The 22,577-nt window shown below is 39.1% G+C and overlaps 1 protein-coding gene across 1 annotated transcript in view; it reads right to left on the reverse strand.

Moving 5' to 3' along the window:
- Nucleotides 1-22,577, reverse strand: part of adamts9 (ADAM metallopeptidase with thrombospondin type 1 motif, 9) — a 256,778-nt gene that overhangs the window by 200,881 nt on the left and 33,320 nt on the right. The window contains exons 4-6 of the mRNA XM_043708280.1: nucleotides 889-1,160; nucleotides 276-359; nucleotides 57-181 (exon numbers count right to left, since the gene is read on the reverse strand). Coding sequence (XP_043564215.1) covers nucleotides 57-181; nucleotides 276-359; nucleotides 889-1,160 — 481 coding nt within the window. The remainder of the gene's footprint in view (nucleotides 1-56; nucleotides 182-275; nucleotides 360-888; nucleotides 1,161-22,577) is intronic.

Genomic DNA, 22,577 nt, shown 5'->3' on the forward strand with positions numbered 1-22,577 from the left:
AAGTCGTTTCACAAAGAAGCTATTACTTTAGATAATACAAAATTATCTTGTAGTACCTTGTGATAAGTACAGCAGTATCGTGATGAGAATGATGGTTTTCGTCTGGATTATTCTGTTTTTGTTGCCATATACAGAAGTTTTTTAATGTTGTTTGAGCATTAAATGATATAGATGGACCATCCTAAAGATGATAATGAAATAGTATCAAGTAAATAATTTACATTTCAGCAGTTCAATTGAATTATGAATATTTCAGTATTTAATTAATATGTTACCTGCTCACTATTTATAATAATTAGTTTCACAACTACAATATTGATAAGATTTCCAATGCTTGGATCTTTATAGATGGTAGCCACCTGCAAAAATTGTAAATAAAGTGTTAAACATTTGGGGTTAACAGTAAACAGTAATAAAAGTGTATTCACTTGCAGGATTAAATTTTCTTATGTACGGTTGACAACAGACTTGCTGTGTGTTTGTAGATTTTCCAATTTTCATTTTTAAAATACATTACAGTGTCAGATTATGATGTTTGACATCTTACAACTTCTAAAACAAGTTAGATTTTCAAAAGATGCTGGTCATAAAATATAAAACAGTAATTTTTACAAGTCAACTCCAGGAGGCTGATCTTAAGAACAGCTTTAAGTTCAATCAGGCTGAAGGGTTGATTGAAGTTGACATATTAAAAAACAGTGCAGGGACAAGGAGATGACTATAAAACATAATATTTTATTCTTCAGGCATCAGGCATCAATATGTTTAACTAGTATTAAGAGCAGCAACTACTGGCCTTTTGTAGTGCATGAAATACTTTGAAATAAAGTACTTTAGAAACAATTAGTATAATAAAGCACTTGAGAAAATATGAACAGAAATACTTACAATGGACATTAAAGTGAGAACATAATGTTGAAGATTCGCTCCGTGATGTTCGACCATTCTACTGTCTGCAACGACCATAACTTCAACATACCGAGGGTAGGACAAAAAACGTTTTGTTCTCTTGTGACTTTTTGTTCTGGTGGTACTGTTATCCATGATGGCTAAATTGGGTATTGCAATACTACTTTTGAAGTTATCCAGATCAGACAAAATATTGCTGGATAGTCCTTGATGCCATTTCCTTTTGTTTTTGTTTTGGCTATGTTTATGACCTATGATGAAAAGAGAGAGAGAAAAATATCCTAAAGAAAACAGGCTTCAACTGATTTCCATCAAAGTAAAATTTCAAAATACTAAAATAAAGTAAATTCACCGTAGTCGTACTGGACCATAGGACTGTTGTTTCATTGGAGAGAGAGATGACTAATGGCGGTTTAACCTGAGGGTCAGGTGAGAGAACGGGATGAGAAGAAGAGTCTATTACGGTAACCTTAGCCACTAAGGGAATTGAACCATGGTGTTGACAACATCTCTACTTCACAAACCAGCCATCCAAGTTAACTGACCCCTCAAAATGCTGAACATCCAGAAGGAATGAGATAAGGTGTTGCAGAAAAAGCTAATATGCAAGGCATGATTACACTGGACAAGTTTACATAGCTGGACTATGTTAGCTGGATAAAAGAATGGCTAACCAACAGAAAAAGAGAATCAGGATAAATTAGTATTTTTCTGGTTGGTAAATTCTAACTAGTGGCATGCAATAAGGTTTGGTTCTCAGGCTCCAACTATTTGTAACATATCTTAATGACTCTGATGCAGAGATAAAAGGTGCTATAGCCAAATTTGTAGAAGACACTAAAATAGGTGGGAATGAGAAATAGGACATTTTGAAATGGATATGAAAGGTTAGGTGAATGGACCAAAGTTTGGCAGATGGAGTTGAATGCGGATAAGTGTGAGGTTATCTCTTTTGATCAGAAGAATGAAAAGGCAACTTTTTTTTTAAATGGAAAGAAACTTTAAAATGCTTCAGAGCAGGGGATGAGTTGCAAGTACAGCAGGTAATGAGAAGTTACTTTGGCATTTGTTGCAAAAGGAATGCATTAAAAAAATGGGGAACCACTTGCTGCAATTGTACAAGGTATTGGCAAAACTGCATCTGGGGTACTGCATACAGCTTTGGTCCCTTATTTGAGGAAGTAAGTCACTGCAATGGAGGCAGTTCAGACAAGGTTCATTAGATTAATTCCAAAGATGAAAGGCTTGTGTTATGAGGAGAGATTGAGCAGTTCAGGATGATACTCACTGGTGTTTAGAAGAATGAGAGGAAATCTAATTGAGATATATGAGATGTTAAAGGGGATTGACAAGCTGGACATGGATCAAGGGTTTCCCCTTGTCAGATAAACTAGAGGACATTGTTTTGGGCTAAGAAGTGGCAGATATAAAATAGATGAATCTGTGGAGTTCACTGTCCCATAATGCAATCGATGCGAGGGCACTGAATAAATTTAAGGAGAAGATAGTTAGATGTTTAATTAGTAATGGCTTAAAGGGTTATGTGGAGTGGGCAGGAAAGTAGAGTTGAGACTGAATTGAGATCAAACATAATAAATGGCAAAACAGGCTGGAGGGTTTGAATTGCCTACTCCAGCTCCTAGTTCTTATGATGTTTCAGGCAGGGAAATTCAGTTGAAACAAACAAACAAAATATATTCTTTCTATAATATTCACTGGATTTCTGGACAAAAATATTTTCAAGTATATTTTAATAAGCATTAGTCAATTGTAAGGTATATATTTGAAACATATATTTTCTAAATTATGAATATGATTTTTGTGCTCCTGAGAATATTGCACTCAATTATGAAACACTTTTTAATAAGTAATCTTTCCAATAACATACAGAACAGCAAGATGCACTGTGCTACTACTCGGGTAAGTGCATTACTTCCTCTCCATATTCTGTTTTCAGTCTAACTGCAGCAAGATTTACTAAGCTCCTGTTGTATAGTATTGTGGCTGACATAAAACAGTGGGGGGGTAAGTTGCATGCAAAGTAATGGATCAGCTATTGTTTGATTGCAATGCAACAAATTTCAGGCAAGTTTTATCATGGGTGGGCAATCACCTCCATTAGGCTACCGTGTTAGGTGGCAAAATTAAAAAGTACACCCATTCTCTTGTCAATGCTGAAAAGTTGAGCTTTTGCAAATCTAATATTAATACATATCTCTATAAAATTCACTCTACAGTAACTTACTTCAACCTTTCTTCAAGAATTCTTGCTTTTCATTCATTTTTTTGTTTGCTCTATTTTCTGTGGTAGATTTAGGATACAGGAACTGCAATAATTTATGCTTTCTTTATCTTTTCTCTTAATTACAGAGCTGACTATAAAACTGACTTTTCTCTTCCTATTATTTTCCATAGAGGATTTTTATCTCTTAGCACGATAATTGCTGAAGGATTTCCAAAGTGAACCTGTAATCCCTTGAAAGTCCACAAGGGAATTTCAGTGTGTCTGCAAGGTCATCAGCCTCCATCTGAGATCAGTTATACCATGCAGAATGGCTCATGAATTCTGAATTCTGCACTGTTTGTTTTTAATATTTCATCAGGCGTTATTTCAGTTTTGCATTTTAATTTTAGTGTGAGAGCTCCTGGATGCCCGTGTGTTCCAGGAAAAACATGTCTGCAGTAAATGACTGTAGCTCAAGCAGTGTCAGCACAGAATTTATGAGCATGAGGCTGAGATACAGACACTGTGACATAACAGGGAAAAGGGTAAGCTCTTTGGGCACTTTATTCGAGAAGACAGACTCACACTCTTAGGATACGGTGTTCTGATCTAGCCACTGGTCAGGCAAAGCAAGATGTGAGTGCGAGTGAGGCAGATGAGGGGTCTCAGGGGACAGAATTGCAGGAGCCTTAGTTTTTGCAATTGCCCAATAGATTTGAGGTTATTTCAGCTGGTTTGGGTGAGGTCTGCACAGTGGATGAACTCAATTGTCATAACTCAATTAACAGAAATACACTCAGGTAGGGAAGCAAAAAAGGAAGCAGTAATAGTAGGGGACAGTATGGTAAAGGGGATTGACCCTGATCATTACAGCCACACGAGACAAAAAGTCCAGGGCTGTGTTGTCTGTTTGATGCCAGGGTTTGGGGCAACTGCTTAGTGTTGATGAGGATCCTATAATTGGAGGATGAGGTATCAGTAGTTATAACCCATGTTGGTGCCAATGGCAGAGTCAGGAAATAAATTCTGCACAGTCAGGATGAAGAGCTAGGTACCAAATTAAGAAGCATATCCTCAAAAGTATTAATCCCTGGATTATTATCTGGGCTCATGCAAACTGGCTAAGAGAAATTAATGTCTGGCTCAAAGACTGGTGCCGTATAAGTGGCTTCAGGTTTGTGGGGTACTGGCGCTAGTGATGGGGAAGATGGGAGTTGTACCGTTGGGATTTAATATCTGAATCATACTGGGGCCATTGTTCTAACACACCATATAACAAGGGAAGTAGAGAGGGTTCTTAAGTAGATAGTAAGAGCAGTGGATAAAATTTGAGAATTGGTGGTAAATAGAAGAATAGAGACACTTTAAGAGAGAAAGGTGAAAACACAGGAAATGACAAATTTACTTTACGAGTGATTCTATACATAAAGCTATTTCCTCCCTGGCTTCCTTATCAGCCTAGGATACAATTCATATGGCCCTGGTGATTTTTCCAACTTCAAGGAGATCAGTGCCTCCAGTATTTTCCATCTCATGATGCTAATTTCATCTAATACTTCACCCTACTTTTCCAATCCAATGTCTGCATCAGCCCTCTCCTTTGTGAAGACAGACACAAATTACACGTTTCGAACCCTGCCCAAATCTTTCACATCCACACACACAATGTTTATTTCTGATAGGTCCAATCTGTTCATTAGTCATTCACTTGCTCTTAATGTAGTAATAAAACAAGTTTGGATTTTTCTTAATTTCTTTAATCTTACTCGCCATGCTTTATTATACCCTCTCTTTGCATTCCTTTCTCACTTCACTTCTGTACTTTCAATACTCCACTAAGCTTCTTGAAGTATTGCATTTTTTGGGGCTATCATTAACTTTGTTTTTCTGCTTTGTCTTATCCTGTATGCTTCTGGATAACCAGGGAACTCTGGCTATGACAGCAGCATCCATTTTCTTTGTCAGGACATGACTGCACTGTGCACACAGAATCTCACTTTGGAGGGCTTCCCACAGTTTTGCCACTGATTTTCTTTCATGTGGCTGTAACCATCAGCTAGGAAGGATTTAAAGAGAGAGTTAAGAAGAGCAAAGAGAGGACACGAGCAGTCTTTAGCAGATAGAATAAAGGAGAACCTTAAAACTTCCTATAGGTATGTGAGGAATAAAAGGATGACTAGGGTAGGAATAGGGCCAGTCAAAGATAGAAGTGGGAAGTTGAATGTGGACCCTGAGGAGATCGGAGAGGAGCTAAACAAACATTTCTCATCAGTTTTCACTCAGGAAAAGGAGAATATTGTAGAGAAGAAGAATGAGGCACGAGATATTAGACTAGAAAGGATCGAAGTTAGTTATGAACAAGTGTTATCAATTCTAGAATGGGTGAAAGTAGACAAGTCCCCTGGGCCAGATGGGATTTATCCAAGGATTCTCTGGGAAGCTAGGGAGGAGATAGCGGAGCCTTTGGCTTTGATATATGAGTTGTCATTGTCTACAGGTTTAGCACCAGAGGACTGGAGGATTGTAAATTTGTGCCCTTATTCAAGAATGGGGTTAGAGATGACCCAGGTAATTATAGACCAGTGAGTTTTACTTCTGTTGTAGGAAAGGTTTTGGAAAGGATTATAAGAGTTAAGATTTATAATCATCTAGCAAGCAAGAATTTGATTCCAGATAGTCAACATGGTTTCGTTAAGGGCAGGTCGTGTCTCACAAACCTCATTGAGTTTTTTGAGAAGGTGACCAAGCACGCAGATGAGGGTAGGGCAGTTGATGTGGTGTATATGGACTTCAGTAAAGCCTTTGATAAGGTTTCACGTAGTAGAGTGTTGGAGAAAATGCAGAGGCATGGAATTTAGGCTGATTTAGCAGTTTGGATTAGAAACTGACTTTCTGAAAGAAGGCAACAAGTGGTGGTTGATGGAAAATATTCAGCCTGGAGTCCGGTTACTAGTGGTGTGCCACAAGGATCTGTTTTGGGACCACTGTTGTTTGTCATTTTTATGAATGACTTAGACACAGGCACAGGTGGATGAGTTAGTAAATTTGCAGATGACACTAAAGTCAGTGGAGTAGTGGACAGTTTGGATGAATGTTACAGATTGCAGGGGCACTTGGATAAACTGCAGAATTGGGCTGAGAGGTGGTAAATGGAGTTCAATGCAGCTAAATGTGAGGTGATGCACTTTGGGAAGACTAACAGGAAGGCAGAGTACTGGGTCAATGGAAAGATTCTTGGTAGTGTGGATGTGCAGAGGGATCTTGGAATCCATGTACATAGATCCCTGAAAGTTGCCACTCAGGTTGATAGTGCTGTTAAGGCATACATTGTGTCAGGTTTCATTCATACAGGGATTGAGTTCCGGAGCTGCAATATCATGCTGCAACTATACAAAACGCGAGTGCGGCCACACTTGGAATATTGTGTACAGTTCTGGTCGCCATATTTCGGGAAGGATGTGGAAGCATTGGAAAAGGTGCAGAGGAGATTTACCAGGATGTTGCCTGGTCTGGAGGGAAGGTCTCATGAGGAAAGGCTGAGAGACTTGGGTCTGTTCTCATTGGAAAGAAGAAGGCTAAGGGGGGATTTGATAGAGACATACAAGATGATCAGAGGATTAGATAGGGTAGGCAGAGAAAGAATTTTTCCTAGGATGATGACGTCAGCTTGTACGAGAGGACATAGCTACAAATTGAGGGATAATAGATTTAAGACAGACGTCAGAGGAAAATTGTTTACGCAGAGAGTTGTAAGGGCGTGGAATGCCCTACCTGCAAAGGTAGTCAACTCAGCCACATTAGGGAGATTTAAACAATCCTTAGATAAGCATTTGGATGATTTTGGGATAATGTAGGGGGACGAGCTGAGAATAGTTCACAGGTCGGCGCAACATCAAGGGCCAAAGGGCCTGTTCTGCGCTATATAGTTCTATGTTCTTTTTGCAAGTTTTACAATTTTTGCCTTACCCGAGTTTAGAACTTCTTCTCCTGTTCTATCTTTGTCCCATTCTGTGATGATGCTAAATCTAACTGTGTTCTTTATCTCCAAAATTGTCACCTTCTGTTACTTCATCCAGCTGCCCACCTTCATTTCATATGACAAAATCTAGAATTGCACCTCTCCCATTGAGCTTGGAACATTCTGCTGCATATTCTTAGAAAGGCAATCTCTTTTGACCAGCCTGAAAATATTGATGGTTTGTGTGAATATTTCTTTCAATTCTTTCACACTCAGTTCTGGTCCTGTAACTTGCACTCTTAAAAGTCCCAACATTATTGATAGTCTTCTCCTTTTCTCATGTGTCCCTTCTGCCAGGCTACAACCTTCTCTGTAATTCTAGCCCTATTTATGATTTCTCTCGAACTTACCAAGCTTCCCCCTGAGCCCAGACCCTGCCAGTATCCCTTAGCCTTACATGCCCCTTCTTCAATCCACCTGTTCCTTCACCCTCACCAGCACACCTCATTCGCCAGTTGTTTTGCCCATTCTCTATTTGCAGCTAGCACCTTTCGTGTTGAGTGCTTGAGTTAGGCATCAGCCAGTGTGGCTGCTTCACTTGGGCAGGCTGAATGGAATGAGCAGCCACTATCCTTACATTGTAACCATTTAACAAAGATGCACCTTAGTTCTGAAGCACCCATAATGCTGAGACATGTGTACTCACCAGAGATTCATGCCACAAGTCTGCCCTACCTCATATCAGTCTCAGTCGGGTTTGTGAACACATGTTTTTCTCATTTTTGTCTAACAACTAGACTGGACTATTAGAGAGTAGTCATTGCACGCTAATGAATGCAATACAGGCCTTGACCATCACAGTGGAGAAAACCAACCCACCTGAAAGATTCTGAGAACTTGATGCCAAAACTTTAACCAGGCATCAGGAATCTGAATTTTGGCCTCTCGCCCAATTAAGTTCCTTCTCCAGGATTTTTAAATGCTCTAGGTAGGGGCAGAATATTCTGCCCTATGAGTGCATGAACATGAGACATAAGACTCAACTATGTGAAAACAAGTTTTATAAAAAGCTGAAGTGGGTCAGAACAAGAAGAAAAAAAATGAATATTACTCACATTCATAAGTCTAAATATTCAGATTGCAATTTTTCTAACTTGTTAGCTGTTATTCTGTTATCTCAATGTTAGCACCGCCATAAAAAGACATTTTCCAAATGAATAGATACATTCTGATAAAATTATTGATACTTATTGAAAGCCATGGAATATTCATGCAGTCTATCAACATATGCCATCATTATAATCTCTTCACACAAGGCCATTTGGAGCAATGCAACTCTTTTACTACCACCAATATTTCCCCGACGAAACTTACGATCTTTTGCACTCAATAAATACAAGCACGTATCTTTTATCTCCTCATGCAGTTTTGATTACCCAAATGCTAGTTTTCAACTTAAAAAGTAAGTAGCAGAGCTATGCTATTTCCTAAACAGGGAGAGGAATCCAGTTTACAGGTCACCATTTAGATTACGTAAATCAGACACATGTTTAAAGAAAAATAAATATGTGCATGACATGGTTACATTTTCAGTACAAAGTTTGTTTTTTAAAGTGTGATTATTCACACTACTGTTGAAAGACCAATTACACCTGACTTAACTAGATGTAACTTGTTAACAGGTTTCTGCCAGTGATGTGAAAGTGGGAAATTTGAAAATCTCACTGAATTCTTGGTGACTGGAACAGGGCAAGGTCCACTGCACAGTTTGTGTCAGAATCCTGAGTTACAAACTACAGTCCTACATATTAACATCCTGAAGTAGCAGTCAGATTCAGAGAAGATAAGGATAGTAAATGCTGGCTGCTTACTGTTAACCTTCCTTTTCACAAAATCCATCCAATGATTTTTTATTAATTACTGCAAAGCTAAACTCACATAAACCTAAGCCTAATTTGACAATTGCCTCCAAATTGCGTTGGCCTACAGCTTGGTTTGCCCTTCTAGCTTGTTTCTTTTAGAACCCAGATGACATAAACGAAATGAAATATAGACAGCTTGTACATCAAAAAAATACAAATCTATTCCATCCGATTACATATGAGGAGACAAATTAGGATCAGCAGTAATTCACGCAGCTCCTCAAGCCGACATGATTATTCCACATTCCCGTCGACGTCCAAAAACATTTCACCTGTTTTACTTTTGCTCCAAAGACTGTCAACCTCTGAGAGAGATCAGACCTCCTTATCCCTGTCTGAAGTGGGTATTTTGAAATAGTTACTCCTGATTCTAGCCTTTACCATAAGAGGGAACATCCTGTCCACAAACACCCTGTGAAGACCCCTTAGGATCTTATATGTTTTAACCTTTTGATATTCTAAACTCTACCAAAAACAAGTCTAATGTGTCCAACATTTCCGTCCATTCCAGATATTAGTTGAGTAAGCTTCTTTCAACTGGTTGCAATGCATTTACATCTATGCTTGAATAAAGATACCAAAACTGTGTACAAACCTTCAAATTTGCTTTCACCAATACCCTGCATAAATGAAGTGGAACCTCTACATTTTTCTATTCAATTCATCTTGGAAAGGATAACATCCTATTTCCTAATTACATTCTATGCTTGCATTCTAACTGATGGCCTGACAGATTGTTATTTTCTTCTTTTGATTGCTGGTTCTTCCCTATCCCATGATTGTTCATCTTCAAAATGGCTCAAGTCCCATTCATGTTGTCCCTTGGGAATACTTTCCTATATATGGTTAAATTAGTCACCTACAAGGAGCGAGAGACAGAGGAAATCATTGAAAAATCCCAAAAAATCACAAGGAAAATTTTGAACAATTTTGACAGGGTAAGGAAGGGATATTCTGTTTCCACTAGTTGGTCTGTCAGTAACTAGAGGTCACAATTTCAAGATTGTCAGCAAGAGACCTAGGAGTGAGATGAGGAGAAACCTATTTACTCAGAATGTGCTGCCTGGAAGAATGGGAGAGACAAATTTCACAGAAGGTTTCAAAACAGAGGTAGAGATATATTTGAAAGTAATGTTAAGAGAGCTACAGAGATAGGATTGGAAAGGGGAACTAGCTGGGTAGCTCTTTCACGAGCCAGTACAGACATGATGGGTCGAATGACCTCATTCTGTACTGTAAAGTTCTATAATTCTATGAACTTATGCTACACATTAAACACAGTTAAAACAATGAAATACATATAAAAATCATAAAATGTACAATTTGAAAAGAGTCAGACACTGTCACACAGTTTCAGTCCTATGCTAAAATCCCATTGGTAAAGCCACCATAGTTCTACCTGACCTTAGGGGTTGCTGTGTTATTAGATAGAGACAGCTGCTGCTGATTTGATCTGAGGGTCACCACATCTCAGGTGAGAGGAGAGACTGAGAAGGACATCCTTCGTGATAACCTCAGCCAGTGCGGGAATATGGGATGTTTTGGGTAATATACATGGGACAATTACGACAAGCTGCGATTTATTTCCTTAAATTTATACATCGATATGTAGTTTTAAATAACCTTGAAGTAGATTGGAAAAGAAAAATAAACTTCAAAAATATGCAGTAAAATTTGCTAACATGTTAATAATTTTGAGATTTAGGGCTAAGACACATAAATATACTTCTGCTGGAGGAACATTAGGATAACCAGAAAGAAGTGAAGTAATCCAATGAGATAGAAATTACATTTGGGAAGTAGTGTAAAGCCTGTAGTATTGGATCAGGCTGCCATTACATGTCCTCTTAGATATTCACCTCCACTCCCTGCCATAAAAATTAACATTTGGCAGAATGTTTCAGAGCCAGCTAATGCAATATTGCCTGTAATAAGTCCAGAGCAAATCTATATCCCTATACAACAGCAGATTATATATCCAACTACCTTTCAGAGGCAGCTAATGCAATACTGTCTGTAATGAGTCCAGGGTAAGTCTACATCCCTATACAACAGCAGGTTATATGTATAACTACCTTGGTTCAACATCCTTATTTTGAAAAAAATGAGCTGTGCCGCAGAACATCGGATCCGAAGAAACAGTACTTAATTTGCTCTATGAATAATGAAAATGATACCTAGAAACAGCAAGATGACTCTAATGATGCATAATCAAAAGAAATTGGAATATTTAAATGTTTCAAAGCCTGAGTTGATCAAGGGAAAGCATGAGAACCTCATAACTCAGTGAGTTAGAGAACCACCAACAGATAATGTGCATTGTGACTTGCTGACAGGCAAACAAGCACTGTCGTTTATTTGGTAAAATAGTGATCACAGAATAATCAAGAGCAGTATATTCAGGAACTGAAAAGTCCCAATGGCCAGTAGTCAAGTACTTTTCCTGCCCCTCATGTTCCTTCCTCGTGTTAACGTTTGAACGTAATGTTGAGCCATTGGGTTCTACAGTAAACTGTCCTCTCTGCTCTGCCTCCTGATAGCTCACGTTTGCTCAATCCTTGATGCTGCTTGTTCAACAAGCTCTTGGGGTTGAACTTTACACCAAGCTTGTTACACTTTTCAAGTTGATGACCAACATTCCTTCCAGGTGGGGAATGGCAAACAGTCCGCCATCGCCATCCCGAAAAACAGGCCATTTGGATTCATGAAGAGGCAGAATTAACAGAATTCATGAAAATCCTCAATAATTATCAAATCTTCATCAAAGCCACAAGGAAAGCATTAATTCTGATGCATCATGCCTAACACTCAACATTTCCTTTCCTGCAACTTACGGGAGTGACATTTCTTTGATTATTTGTCCCCAATTTTCTCGTGCAACTCGATTGTTTTTCTGGGGTAGATTTTTTCACTGTCCTTGTGTATTTTTAGCATTGTTCTGAGCATACTGTTGCATCTTTTTGGATGGCCAAACTAACTCAATTTTTGAAACTTGATGATGTCTATCATGCCTTTCCTAGATTTCATTCTCCCAAAGTCATTTTCATTGTTTACTGTATATTTCCAAGATATTCTGAGCATTCTTATCTATGTCCACATTTTAAACATTTGGAGTGTGTTGGCCATTTAATTTCCTGTGGTCCAGGTTTTACAGCCGTAGAAGGTATTGACCAGACACAACAGGCAGAATCAATCCTCTGGGGCCCAGAGAAGGCAAGCAATGGTGTAGTCAGAGCTAAGAACAGAGATGCCAGAGGGTTCTATTTTCTTTTCATCGCATGACTGACCAGGAATCTCTCCTGCTGTTTAACACCTATCACAGGTATACTTGGGAAGGATTTCCACATCGTCTCCCAACCTGTTTCACCACATTATGAACGCACTTTCTTTGATCATCAAATCCTGGATTGCAACTTGAACCCAGGCCACAAGATCTCAGTTATCAGCTAATTTCATGTTTGCTTGGAGTTTCTTATTCCAAACACTACATAACCATCGATGTATTCTATTACTGTTCAGGTGGACTTGTTTATTTACAATGAGTCCTATTTTCTCAGTCATCATTACTAAGATTAGCCTTAAATTCCAGTTTCATTTTAGTCCAGACCTCTGGAATATTAGTCCAGTAGCATTACTGCTATGCCACCTTCTTTCCCTTAAATTGTGGTGTTACACATTGCTTAGAGAGTCAGAATTGCAATGGCACCATATTTTTTACATGCATATTACAGTTGAGAGCAATGGATAGTAATAGTACAGGCTGACCAGGAACCTTTCCCACTCTTAACGCCTGCAATTGGTACTTGCTGGAAGGATTCAATGTGTTTGGCCATATTATATATAAGTCTTGAAGTTGATGGTCAATATAGGTTATATATAGAGAATTTCTAGCTTAGAGGCAGGGATACCAGCATTGTATTACAAGACTTTGGCTTTCAGATGGTTTTCTTTTTATACCTTTGAAAGGATTAAATGGTTTTAGGTAGAAGCGTCTCAAAATAAAATAAGGTGTAAGCAGAAAAGAGCAGATCAGAAGGTTTACAGAAGCACTCTAGACAGAATAAGGAAGAAGATGACGAGAACAACGGGCTTGCCAAGAAATGAGTGATAGAAACAAATATGTATTCCAGACTGCACAAACAATGCCTAAGTAAACTGATGGCAAAACATCAGTTTGAAGAGTGATTCTAAGTTGACAAAATTAGAACTGAATAAGGGTATGCATACGTGACTTAAGGTTTATATAAGAAATGCACACTTGTGATTTTTCTCAGAGTACCTCAGACTATAAAACTGTTTCAGACTGTAAAGCTGACTCACCCTGTGTGCACTTAAATAAACAATGGTCACCTGTACCTGAGACTTCTGATGATATGTTATATTGTACCACAAACTCTATTTGGCTCCAACTGCGACATATTACTTGTTATGTTCTATGCCTGGTCAGCTATATTTTTTGAAGTCTATTAGGAGACATACACACTTCACATTTCAAATGTGTTATATGAATTAAGCACTATATGAATAAATGTATTTATTACTTTGAATATCCACCAAAATGCTGCTTACACTACTCTAGGCAGGGTGGAGGTGCATCTCCAATGAAACAATTTGGAAAAAATTGCAAAGTACTGCACAGAAACAATGAAGCAACAAGTTTTATTATTGGTCACTGGAAAATATATGGTGCTTTCTTTACTCTTTGTGACTAAATAAACAAAGGCTTCCACTGCAAAAATAGATCAGTTCCTTTATTAGTTGTATTCAAAAGGATAGATCACTAGCCTAAGGATAGGGGCGGCACGGTGGCATAGTGATTAGCACTGCTGCCTCACAGTGCCAGGGCCCTGGGTTCAATTCCCGCCCCAGGCAACTGTCTGTGTGGAGTTTGCACATTCTCCCTGTGTCTGTGTGGGTTTCCTCCGGGTGCTCCAGTTTCCTCCCACAGTCACAAAGATGTGCAGGTCAGGTGAACTGGCCATGCTAAATTGCCCATAGTATTAGGTGAAGGGGTAAATGTCGGGGAATGGGTCTGGTTGGATTGCTCTTCGGAGGGTCGGGGTGGACTTGTTGGGGCGAAGAGCCTGTTTCCACGCTGTAAGTAATCTGAGATGACTATTGCATCGAAACATTCATATCATATCATTATAAAAGAAATATGTTTATATCAGGTTAGAAACTTTACATTCAAAATGTTTCAGCACATGAGCTGTTAAAGAAATAAAATGGCATCAAAAAGTATTAAGAAATGTGGTTCTACTGTGTGTCTTTATTCCTTTAGCAATGAATGGTGAGGAAAATCTTCCAATCAGGTGAAAAATGTAATTTCTGATGAAGGGCTTTTGCCCGAAACGTCGATTTTCCCGCTCCTTGAATGCTGCCTGACCTGCTGTGCTTTTCCAGCATCACTATAATCTAGACTCTGGTTTCCAGCATCTGCAGTCCTCACTTTTGCCTACCTGAAAAATGTAATATACAATAGTAACACATGGGGACTAAAATTCAATAGGCCACTATTGCAGATACACGACTGCAATGAACCTGCTCAATAGACAATAGGTGCAGGAGTAGGCCATTCTGCCCTTCGAGCCTGCACCACCATTCATTATGATCATGGCTGATCATCCTCAATCAGTATCCTTATCTCCAGAACTTTTGATTCCACTATCCTTGAGAGCTCTTTCTTAAACGAATCCAGAGACTGGGCCTCCACTGCCTTCTGGGGCAGAGCATTCCACACACCCACCACTCTCTGGGTGAAGAAGTTTCTCCTCATCTCTGTCCAAAATGGCCTACCCCTTATTTTTAAGTTTCCTTTAATACTTGTAGAACAACAAAGTAAATAAAATTGAAACTGCAGCCAGTGAAGAGAAGAACACTTTCTTAATGAAACATGCAATCCCCAAGTTGTATTAGGCTTTCAAGAAAAACCTTTGACCTTCAAGATCCCATAATAGAGTAAAAGCATGAAATGAAGGACAAGCACTTACTAAAAGGCTTATTAATTTATCTTTACTCTTTAAAATACCCTTGCCTTGTAATATTAGCATAGTCTGTATTTATTTTAGACTTTTAATATTTAAGACATTTTCTGTTTACTTATAATTGTGAGCTACTATAGTTTTTTTTGTGCAGATTTTATTGGCAATCTTTATCCAGACCTCCCTTATTTTAGCTGTCCTGTGAAATGGAAATATTCTCATGTGTTAGCTAGTATTAAACTCAGAACATTAAATATGTAATACTCTCCTGTTTAAATTGCACAATGAGCAATTATTTTAAAATAGTTATTAAAACCCACCTCACCATCAGTTCAAAAATATCTATATTGAAAACGGTCAAAATTTTATTGTTGCCCACTTTTGACTATTCCCTTGAGTTTAACACATCTAGATTGATTTTAACCTGAGGAAGGCAGCAATTAGAGTTGCAGTTATCTGCTTGCTGCTTTCTGAAAGTCCAGGTATACTACATCCACTGGATCTCCCTTGTCCATCTTCAGAGTTACATTCTCAAAACATTCCAGCAGATTAGTCAAGCATGATTTCCCCTTCATAAATCCATGCTGACTCTGACCTATCCTGTTACTGCTATCCAGATGTGTCGTAATGTCATCCTTTATAATTGACTCCAGCATCTTTCCCACCACTGAGGTCAGACTAACTGGTCTATAATTTCCTGCTTTCTCTCTCGCTCCTTTCTTAAAAAGTGGTACAACATTAGATCAGGCTTGGCTCCAGACGAGGCATGCAACCTACAAAATGGGCTGTTGAATAGATGCATGTTTCAGTAGAGCTAGCATCCCTTAAAGCACTTAAAGTCAGCACACCTTTTGAAATGGTGAGATGCATTTTGTCTGCAGCAGTCAGACTTAGAAGACTAACTCATTGTGCAATAGCAGAGAAAGTATGTGAAAGATTTACCAGTGCAGCAATAAGATATTTGTTCCATGTGAAGAGCAGGAGGGAAGAGTTTCTTGATCAACATAATGTCAGGAAGATCTACAGATAATGTTGTAGAGGCAGCATCACCAAATAAGCAATGGTCTCAATACAAGGCATGAGCCCTGAAGCCTTGGGTATAGTGCTCAAAGTTTACCAAGTCATTAGTGCCCATGGTTAGTAAATTCATTCTCAAACACCGTGTACCTTCAATGGAACTACTAACCTCAAACGCAGCTCGTCACACTCCTTCTACTGACCTACCAACAAGCTCTACTGAAGCACAGCCCATATCTCATGTGTAGCTGCAAGCATTACCCTTACACACTTAACACTGCTACACTGCTACAAGCTTTATAGCCACATCTTGTAACCTGTATGCACTGAACTGTTCAACCATGACTTTCATATGTGACAAATAGATTACGTGGCACTCAGTGACAGAATTCTCTCTCTCGTAGGGCAAAGTGGTATATATTTGAAGGTGGCAGGAGTTAATCAATGGGGTTAGGCGTGGCTGCATGTCCACACCTTGACTGTGGCAATCATGTTGCCATCACTGCAGCACCTATGACTAAAGCCATGGCCAGTGGTGAGACTGAAACCATTGCTCAATCTTTATCATCCTCCTCACAGTGAACTTCTCTCTCATCCTCCAACCATTTCCCATTTACAAGCTGTAGATGTTTAAGGATTTATCTCATTTGCCTCGTTGCAACTCGAGGTAAAAACAATGACTGCAGATGCTGGAAACCAGAGTCTGATGAAGGACTTTTGCCCGAAACGTTGATTTTACTGCTCCTCGGATGCTGCCTGAACTGCTGTGTTTTTCCAGCACCGCTCTAATCTAGACTCATTGCAACTCTCGCCTTCCCCTTTTAAGATATCAAAGAATTGGAACCTGGCCAGGGAGTAACGTGGGGACGAGAGGTTGGTGAATATCACTACTCAATTTCATAGTCCCTGCCACCATCTCAGATACTGACACCATACAGTAGCAGCATTTATATATTGCATGCAACAGCTCATTAGGCTTCCTTTAAAAGCACTTTCCACACCTTCGACCACCATCACCAGAAAGGACAAGAGCAGCAGAACATTACTACTTGCACTTTCCCATTTACGCCACTCCCCACTTAACTTGGAATTTTGGTGCTGTTCCTTCACCGTCACTGGGTCAAAATCTTTCAATCCCCTGTCTAACAGAATTGGGGGTGATTCAAAGTGATAATTCACCACCATCTTCTCAAGGGCAATGAAGGATAGGCGAGCCAGTGATGTCCATGTCCCAAGAAAGAAGCTCAGGTTGTTATTGTCAAGCTGTATTTACTATCGCTGAAGACCGACCTGCATGAAGTTTCAGCAGTTGAGCAACCTATAGTGGCAGTGCTGCTGAGACACAGCCTGGGGAGTGGCAATGGCTCTACTGAGCGTAGATTTGTTGTGTTCTCTCTGGACAACAGCATTTAACCTCACACTAAAGTCATAGAATCATAGAGATGTATAGCATGGAAACAGACCCTTCGGTCCAATCCGTCCATGCCGACCAGATATCTCAACCCAATCTAGTCTCACCTGCCAGCACCCGGCCCATATCCCACTAAACCCTTCCTATTCATAAACCCATCCAAATGCCTCTTAAATGTTGCAATTGTATCAGCCTCCACCACTTCCTCTGGCAGCGCATTCCATACACATTCCACCCTCTGTGTGAAAACGTTGCCCCTTAGATTGCTTTTATATCTTTCCCCTCTCACCCTAAACCTCACAACATCTTTCCAAAAGGAAGGAGACCAGAATTGCACGCAATATTCCAACAGTGGCCTAACCAATGTCCTGTACAGCTGCAACATGGCCTCCCAGCTCCTGTACTCAATACTCTGACTACTGTCACTCCACCACAGCCATTGCTGTTGCCACTTTTGTTGACTTTGTGCAACTCAAAGTAGAACCTTATGGGGCCAAGTCTGCTCAAAGTTATCCTGAAAGATCAGAAGCCTTCTACCAGACATGCTGCAATCACCGGGGTAGCACTATGTAGGTGCACTAGAATAGGCGGAGGTACACAGAAAACAGGCAGAAAGGGCATACACATGGGTGATGCAGTGACTTTTATTTCAGCACTATGATGGTCTATAGGCTGTTAGTAATTGTGGCACTGTTACTGAATGACAGACTAGGACTGAATTCATTGGTCCTGCAGTTAGATGTTGAGGACAAAATCTCTAAATTTGCAGATAATATGAATCTAGGGAGAATGATGAATTGTGAGGATGATGCTGAGCAACTTCAGGGGAACATTTACACGTTGGCCGAATGGGCAGACAGCTGGCAGATGGATTTCAAGAGAAATGTGAGGTAAAACATTTTGATAGAAGAAACACCGAAGACAATGCAGGCTCAATGGAACAACTTTGAGGGGAGTTCAGAAGCAGTGGGGCCTTGGGGTTCTCTGAAAGTGGCCAGGCAAGTTGAAACAGGTGTTAAGAAAGTTTACAGGATCCTTGGGTCTATAAATAGCAGCTTAGAATATAAAAACAAGGAAGTGATACTATACATCTACAAATTATTGGTCAAACCACATTTGGAGTGTTATGTTCAGTTCCGAGCACCTTATTTAAGGAAGGATGTTAAAGCCATGGAGAATTCAAAGCAGATTTACTGGAATGAAACAAGGAATGAGGGATTTCAGATACAGGAAAGGTTAGAGAGACTGGGCTTAAACTCATTTAACACAGAAGATTAAGAAGTGACCTTATTGAGGCATTCAAAATTATTAACAAATGTGACAGAGTAAAGAAGGATATTACTGTTGGTATGTCAGTAATTGAATACTCCCCAAATGCCCAAATGTGTACAGCTCCAGCAACCTTCAGAAAGCTTGACACCATCCAACACAACGCAGCCCACTTGATTGGCACCACATCCACAAACATTCACTTCCTCCACCACCAATGGTCAGTAGAAGCAGTGCATGCCATACACAAGATGCATTACAGAAAATCATCAAGGTTCCTCAGATACCATCTTCCAAACCTATGACCACTAGTAGAAGGACAAGAGCAACAGCTCACCACTATGTTCTCAAGGGCAGCTAAGGATGGATAATAAAATGCACTTAAATCATGTGAACGAATTTTTAAAAATTACATAATATGTGTATATAAATTGCTACGGTCATCTTGACTCAATTCATACAGGGAAATGCATTACACTGGGGAGACTTTGATAAATGATAACAAACCTGGGTAATTACAGATATGGCCATTCATTCATAACTTTGCATTATTTTGTCAATATTTCTCAGCAAACTCAAGGACTGGCCTTGTGAAAATATTCTTGTAAAAATCAGTCACAGCTTTAACAAGGGAAAATCATATCTGATCAACTTCATATTTTTAGTCGTGAACTGCAGCCTTGCGGATGGTGAAAATTCCTGTGTTTGGTGCACCCAGCCTTTCAGAGAAACTAAATTCACCAAGAAAAACTGAAATGTTAAAAGTAGTGATTCTCCTAAAAATAAACTGAATAGAAGTAATGAAACACCTGGAAACCAGCTAGCAGCAAATACCAGATAAAAAGTTGATGTTGGCACAAAAATTGTGATGATGTATCAACAAAATTAGCCAAATGCTGAACTTGGTTGCCAAATCAGTAAAACATTGGGTAAACACAGTAATGCTTAAGCTAATTCATTTGAATGGCCTTGTTCTATCTTATATATATCTTCAGTACCAGTCCAATAGAACACATAGAAGAATCCAAACCTTGGAACCAATTTGGAGACATGCTGAAACAGTTATGATGAAAGGGAAAATTAAAATTAACCACATCAGCATTAAAGGAGATGGCAGAGAAACTGATTTAAAAAAAATGTTACTGTACATCTCTATTAGAAAGTGTTGCATGAGTACAGGACAAGGGGAAAGTAAGTGGAAACTAACAAATGCAAGTCTTGGGCAATATCAGGAAAATCATCTTTACACAAAGAGCGAGTGCCTGGACTGATGGTCACAAAGTTAGATGTAGTGATGGTTGAAGGCAGATCAACAAATTTCTATGAGAATGTGGTCATGTAATAATGGGCTTCAAAATTATCTATTCAAAGCAGACCACTAATTGTTAAATGTTGAGTTAATTGGACATGACAATGTGCAATTGAAATAAAGTGGAAAAATACATGAAAATAGGCCTGGTGTAAGAAAAAGCAGTGTGTTTTGGAAATTGCATAACCTTGATTGTTTGTGGGAACCATTTTCTTGTGTAGTTAACACAGAGCCACCTGGAGATATTTGTAACTTATTTTCTGAACAATCTGGAAAAATACTGAAAGAACTACAAAATAATAGATGTAGCACGTAACCAGTATTAATATCAGGGATTTTGTCCCACTCATTGAACTTTTCACCGTCAAGCTGCGGTTTGTGAAAATAATGCCATGGGAATCTAAGATAGAGCTCTAAGTACCACCATTGCCAAATCCCTGATAGATTGAAGGCAGAGTGAGACTTCCTTGTTTGTATGCATATTATATTATATGGTTAAGCTAATCGATTCACTCATTAATTTGCATAAGTCTCTGATATATATTAAATAGATTAAGCTAATAAATTAGCTTCACATTAAAGTGCATGAGCCTCCTTGTATTCATTTTGATCAGACCTTAAAGAACCCATGAGGCACTTTCAGCCCAGCAACACATTTGGCACTGCGAGCAGGTTCTGTGTGAAATATTCGAGATAGAGGAGGACACCATGGCTGGGAAACATGCTGTCTACCAGAATGGTCTTTTCATGATGGATTCAGTGTGGTAGTGAAATGTTTGGCCTCGGCAGTTGGGGAGATGGATGTGGAACTGAATCCAAAATGGCTATTACCCCCCAAGGACAGCTTGGAGAAAGTAGATTTCCCAAAGCAAACCAAGGGTTGATTCTGCTGGCCAGCCTCTATAAGTTGGCTCAGGAGGTGTGAGAGTTAAAGGAGGTGAGCAGTACATTGACTGCTATGCTGACCACAGCAGAACGTTGTGCTAGCAGACGAAGCTCCAGTTGGCCACCATTCAGTATAACATGCACGTGAAACTTAGAAGGTGAATCCAATAAAAATACACTCTTTTTATTAGTTTCAGCTGAGTGTGTGTGTGTGAGAGAGAGAGAGAGAGAGAGAAAGAGAGAGAGAGAGATCTACAATGAACCCTTTGAAACTGCAAGTGGACCCTGGGTGTTGAGTGAATTCATTTAGTCATTCCATTGGTCCACACTATATCAAAAGATGGTCGGTAGCAAATTAGCAGTGAGACGTTGCGGAGCATAATTACAACCTTATGGACAGTTGAAAGCGAGCTAGGCACAGTAACTCCAAGTCATGAGAGATGGACCTCCAAGAGTGGCTGCCCACAGGCAGGACTTGACCAGAAAAAAGGCGGGTGAATGTTACCGATTGTTGCAAGAATGTAATTATATAGGAAACCAAACCACCAAAGTGATGTCATGATGGTGTCCTATATTTGCTAGCTCTGGAATGTATATGATTGGATGCAAAATTATTTTGACATCTTACTCCCACTAAAAGTAAAGGAAGAAAATGTTCACATCTTAAAGGAAAGAGAGAGAGACCGGCTTTTGTGTTTGATCAAGGTAATAAATCTTTTCTGTCCGGATGTGAATTCCTTCATTATCCACAGATTCTGAACAAACTATTAACCCTTTGTGATCTGGTTCATGTGTGGTTTTTGTTCATTAGCTGTCAACATGTTGTCTTTCATTTGTGTTTTCCTCCCTAGAGCTTGAGATTTAGGGAGGCTTTATGTTGACGTCACTTTAAGGAACTGTTAGTGGTTGTGTAAAAAAAATTCATGCTCTCAAGTGTTTCTGTGGAATTAGTTTCTTAAGAATTTTCTTAAACATTTACCTCTTGAAATTGGGTTATTAAACTAAATGCAGAAAGGAAACAAAATTAAATGGCATATCGTATTTTCTCTCTCCTTTAAAATAATGTACTATACATTGTGTTTAGTTTCAGGAAAGAGTCCTGGGTAAATGGTGAATTTCAAAACCTTCAGAATTTCAGTTTCTGGCCACAGTGAACTTCCAAATATTACTGTGATAAGAGTGAATCTTTAATTCCACTTAAGATTCGCTCACCTTTAAATGTTCCTTGTGTGAATTGGTGCTGTGACAAAACAATTGGGTAAATTGGAATTCTGGAGAGGTAATTCCGTCTACTAAAATCTGAAAACTGATATCAAAGTTAAGTAAAATCTAAGAAAGGAGGTAGAATTTTCCCTTGTTCAGAAAGGAAATTTAACACATGACCCTTATCTCTGATCAGGAGTGGTGGGGGGCGTGGTTGGTAAATTACGTCCAATAGCCTTCAACCCACCTGTTTGGATTAATAGTGAACTAGCTGTATCATCTTGGAGAATTTATAATTTTTCATAATATACTTTTTTGAACAGACATACTTGGATGGATGAATATTACTTGTTTTTCAGATAATGCACAGATACAGAATGCTTTCCCTCCAATAGCTTCTAATTTCTAAATTTGCAGACTTCCAGCATTGCAGCTGTACAGGCTGAATGGACTGATGCTGATGGACTTCTCCCCGATAATAATAAAAAT

This window comes from Chiloscyllium plagiosum, chromosome 18 (assembly GCF_004010195.1).
Source record: "Chiloscyllium plagiosum isolate BGI_BamShark_2017 chromosome 18, ASM401019v2, whole genome shotgun sequence".
Lineage (NCBI taxonomy): Eukaryota > Metazoa > Chordata > Chondrichthyes > Orectolobiformes > Hemiscylliidae > Chiloscyllium > Chiloscyllium plagiosum.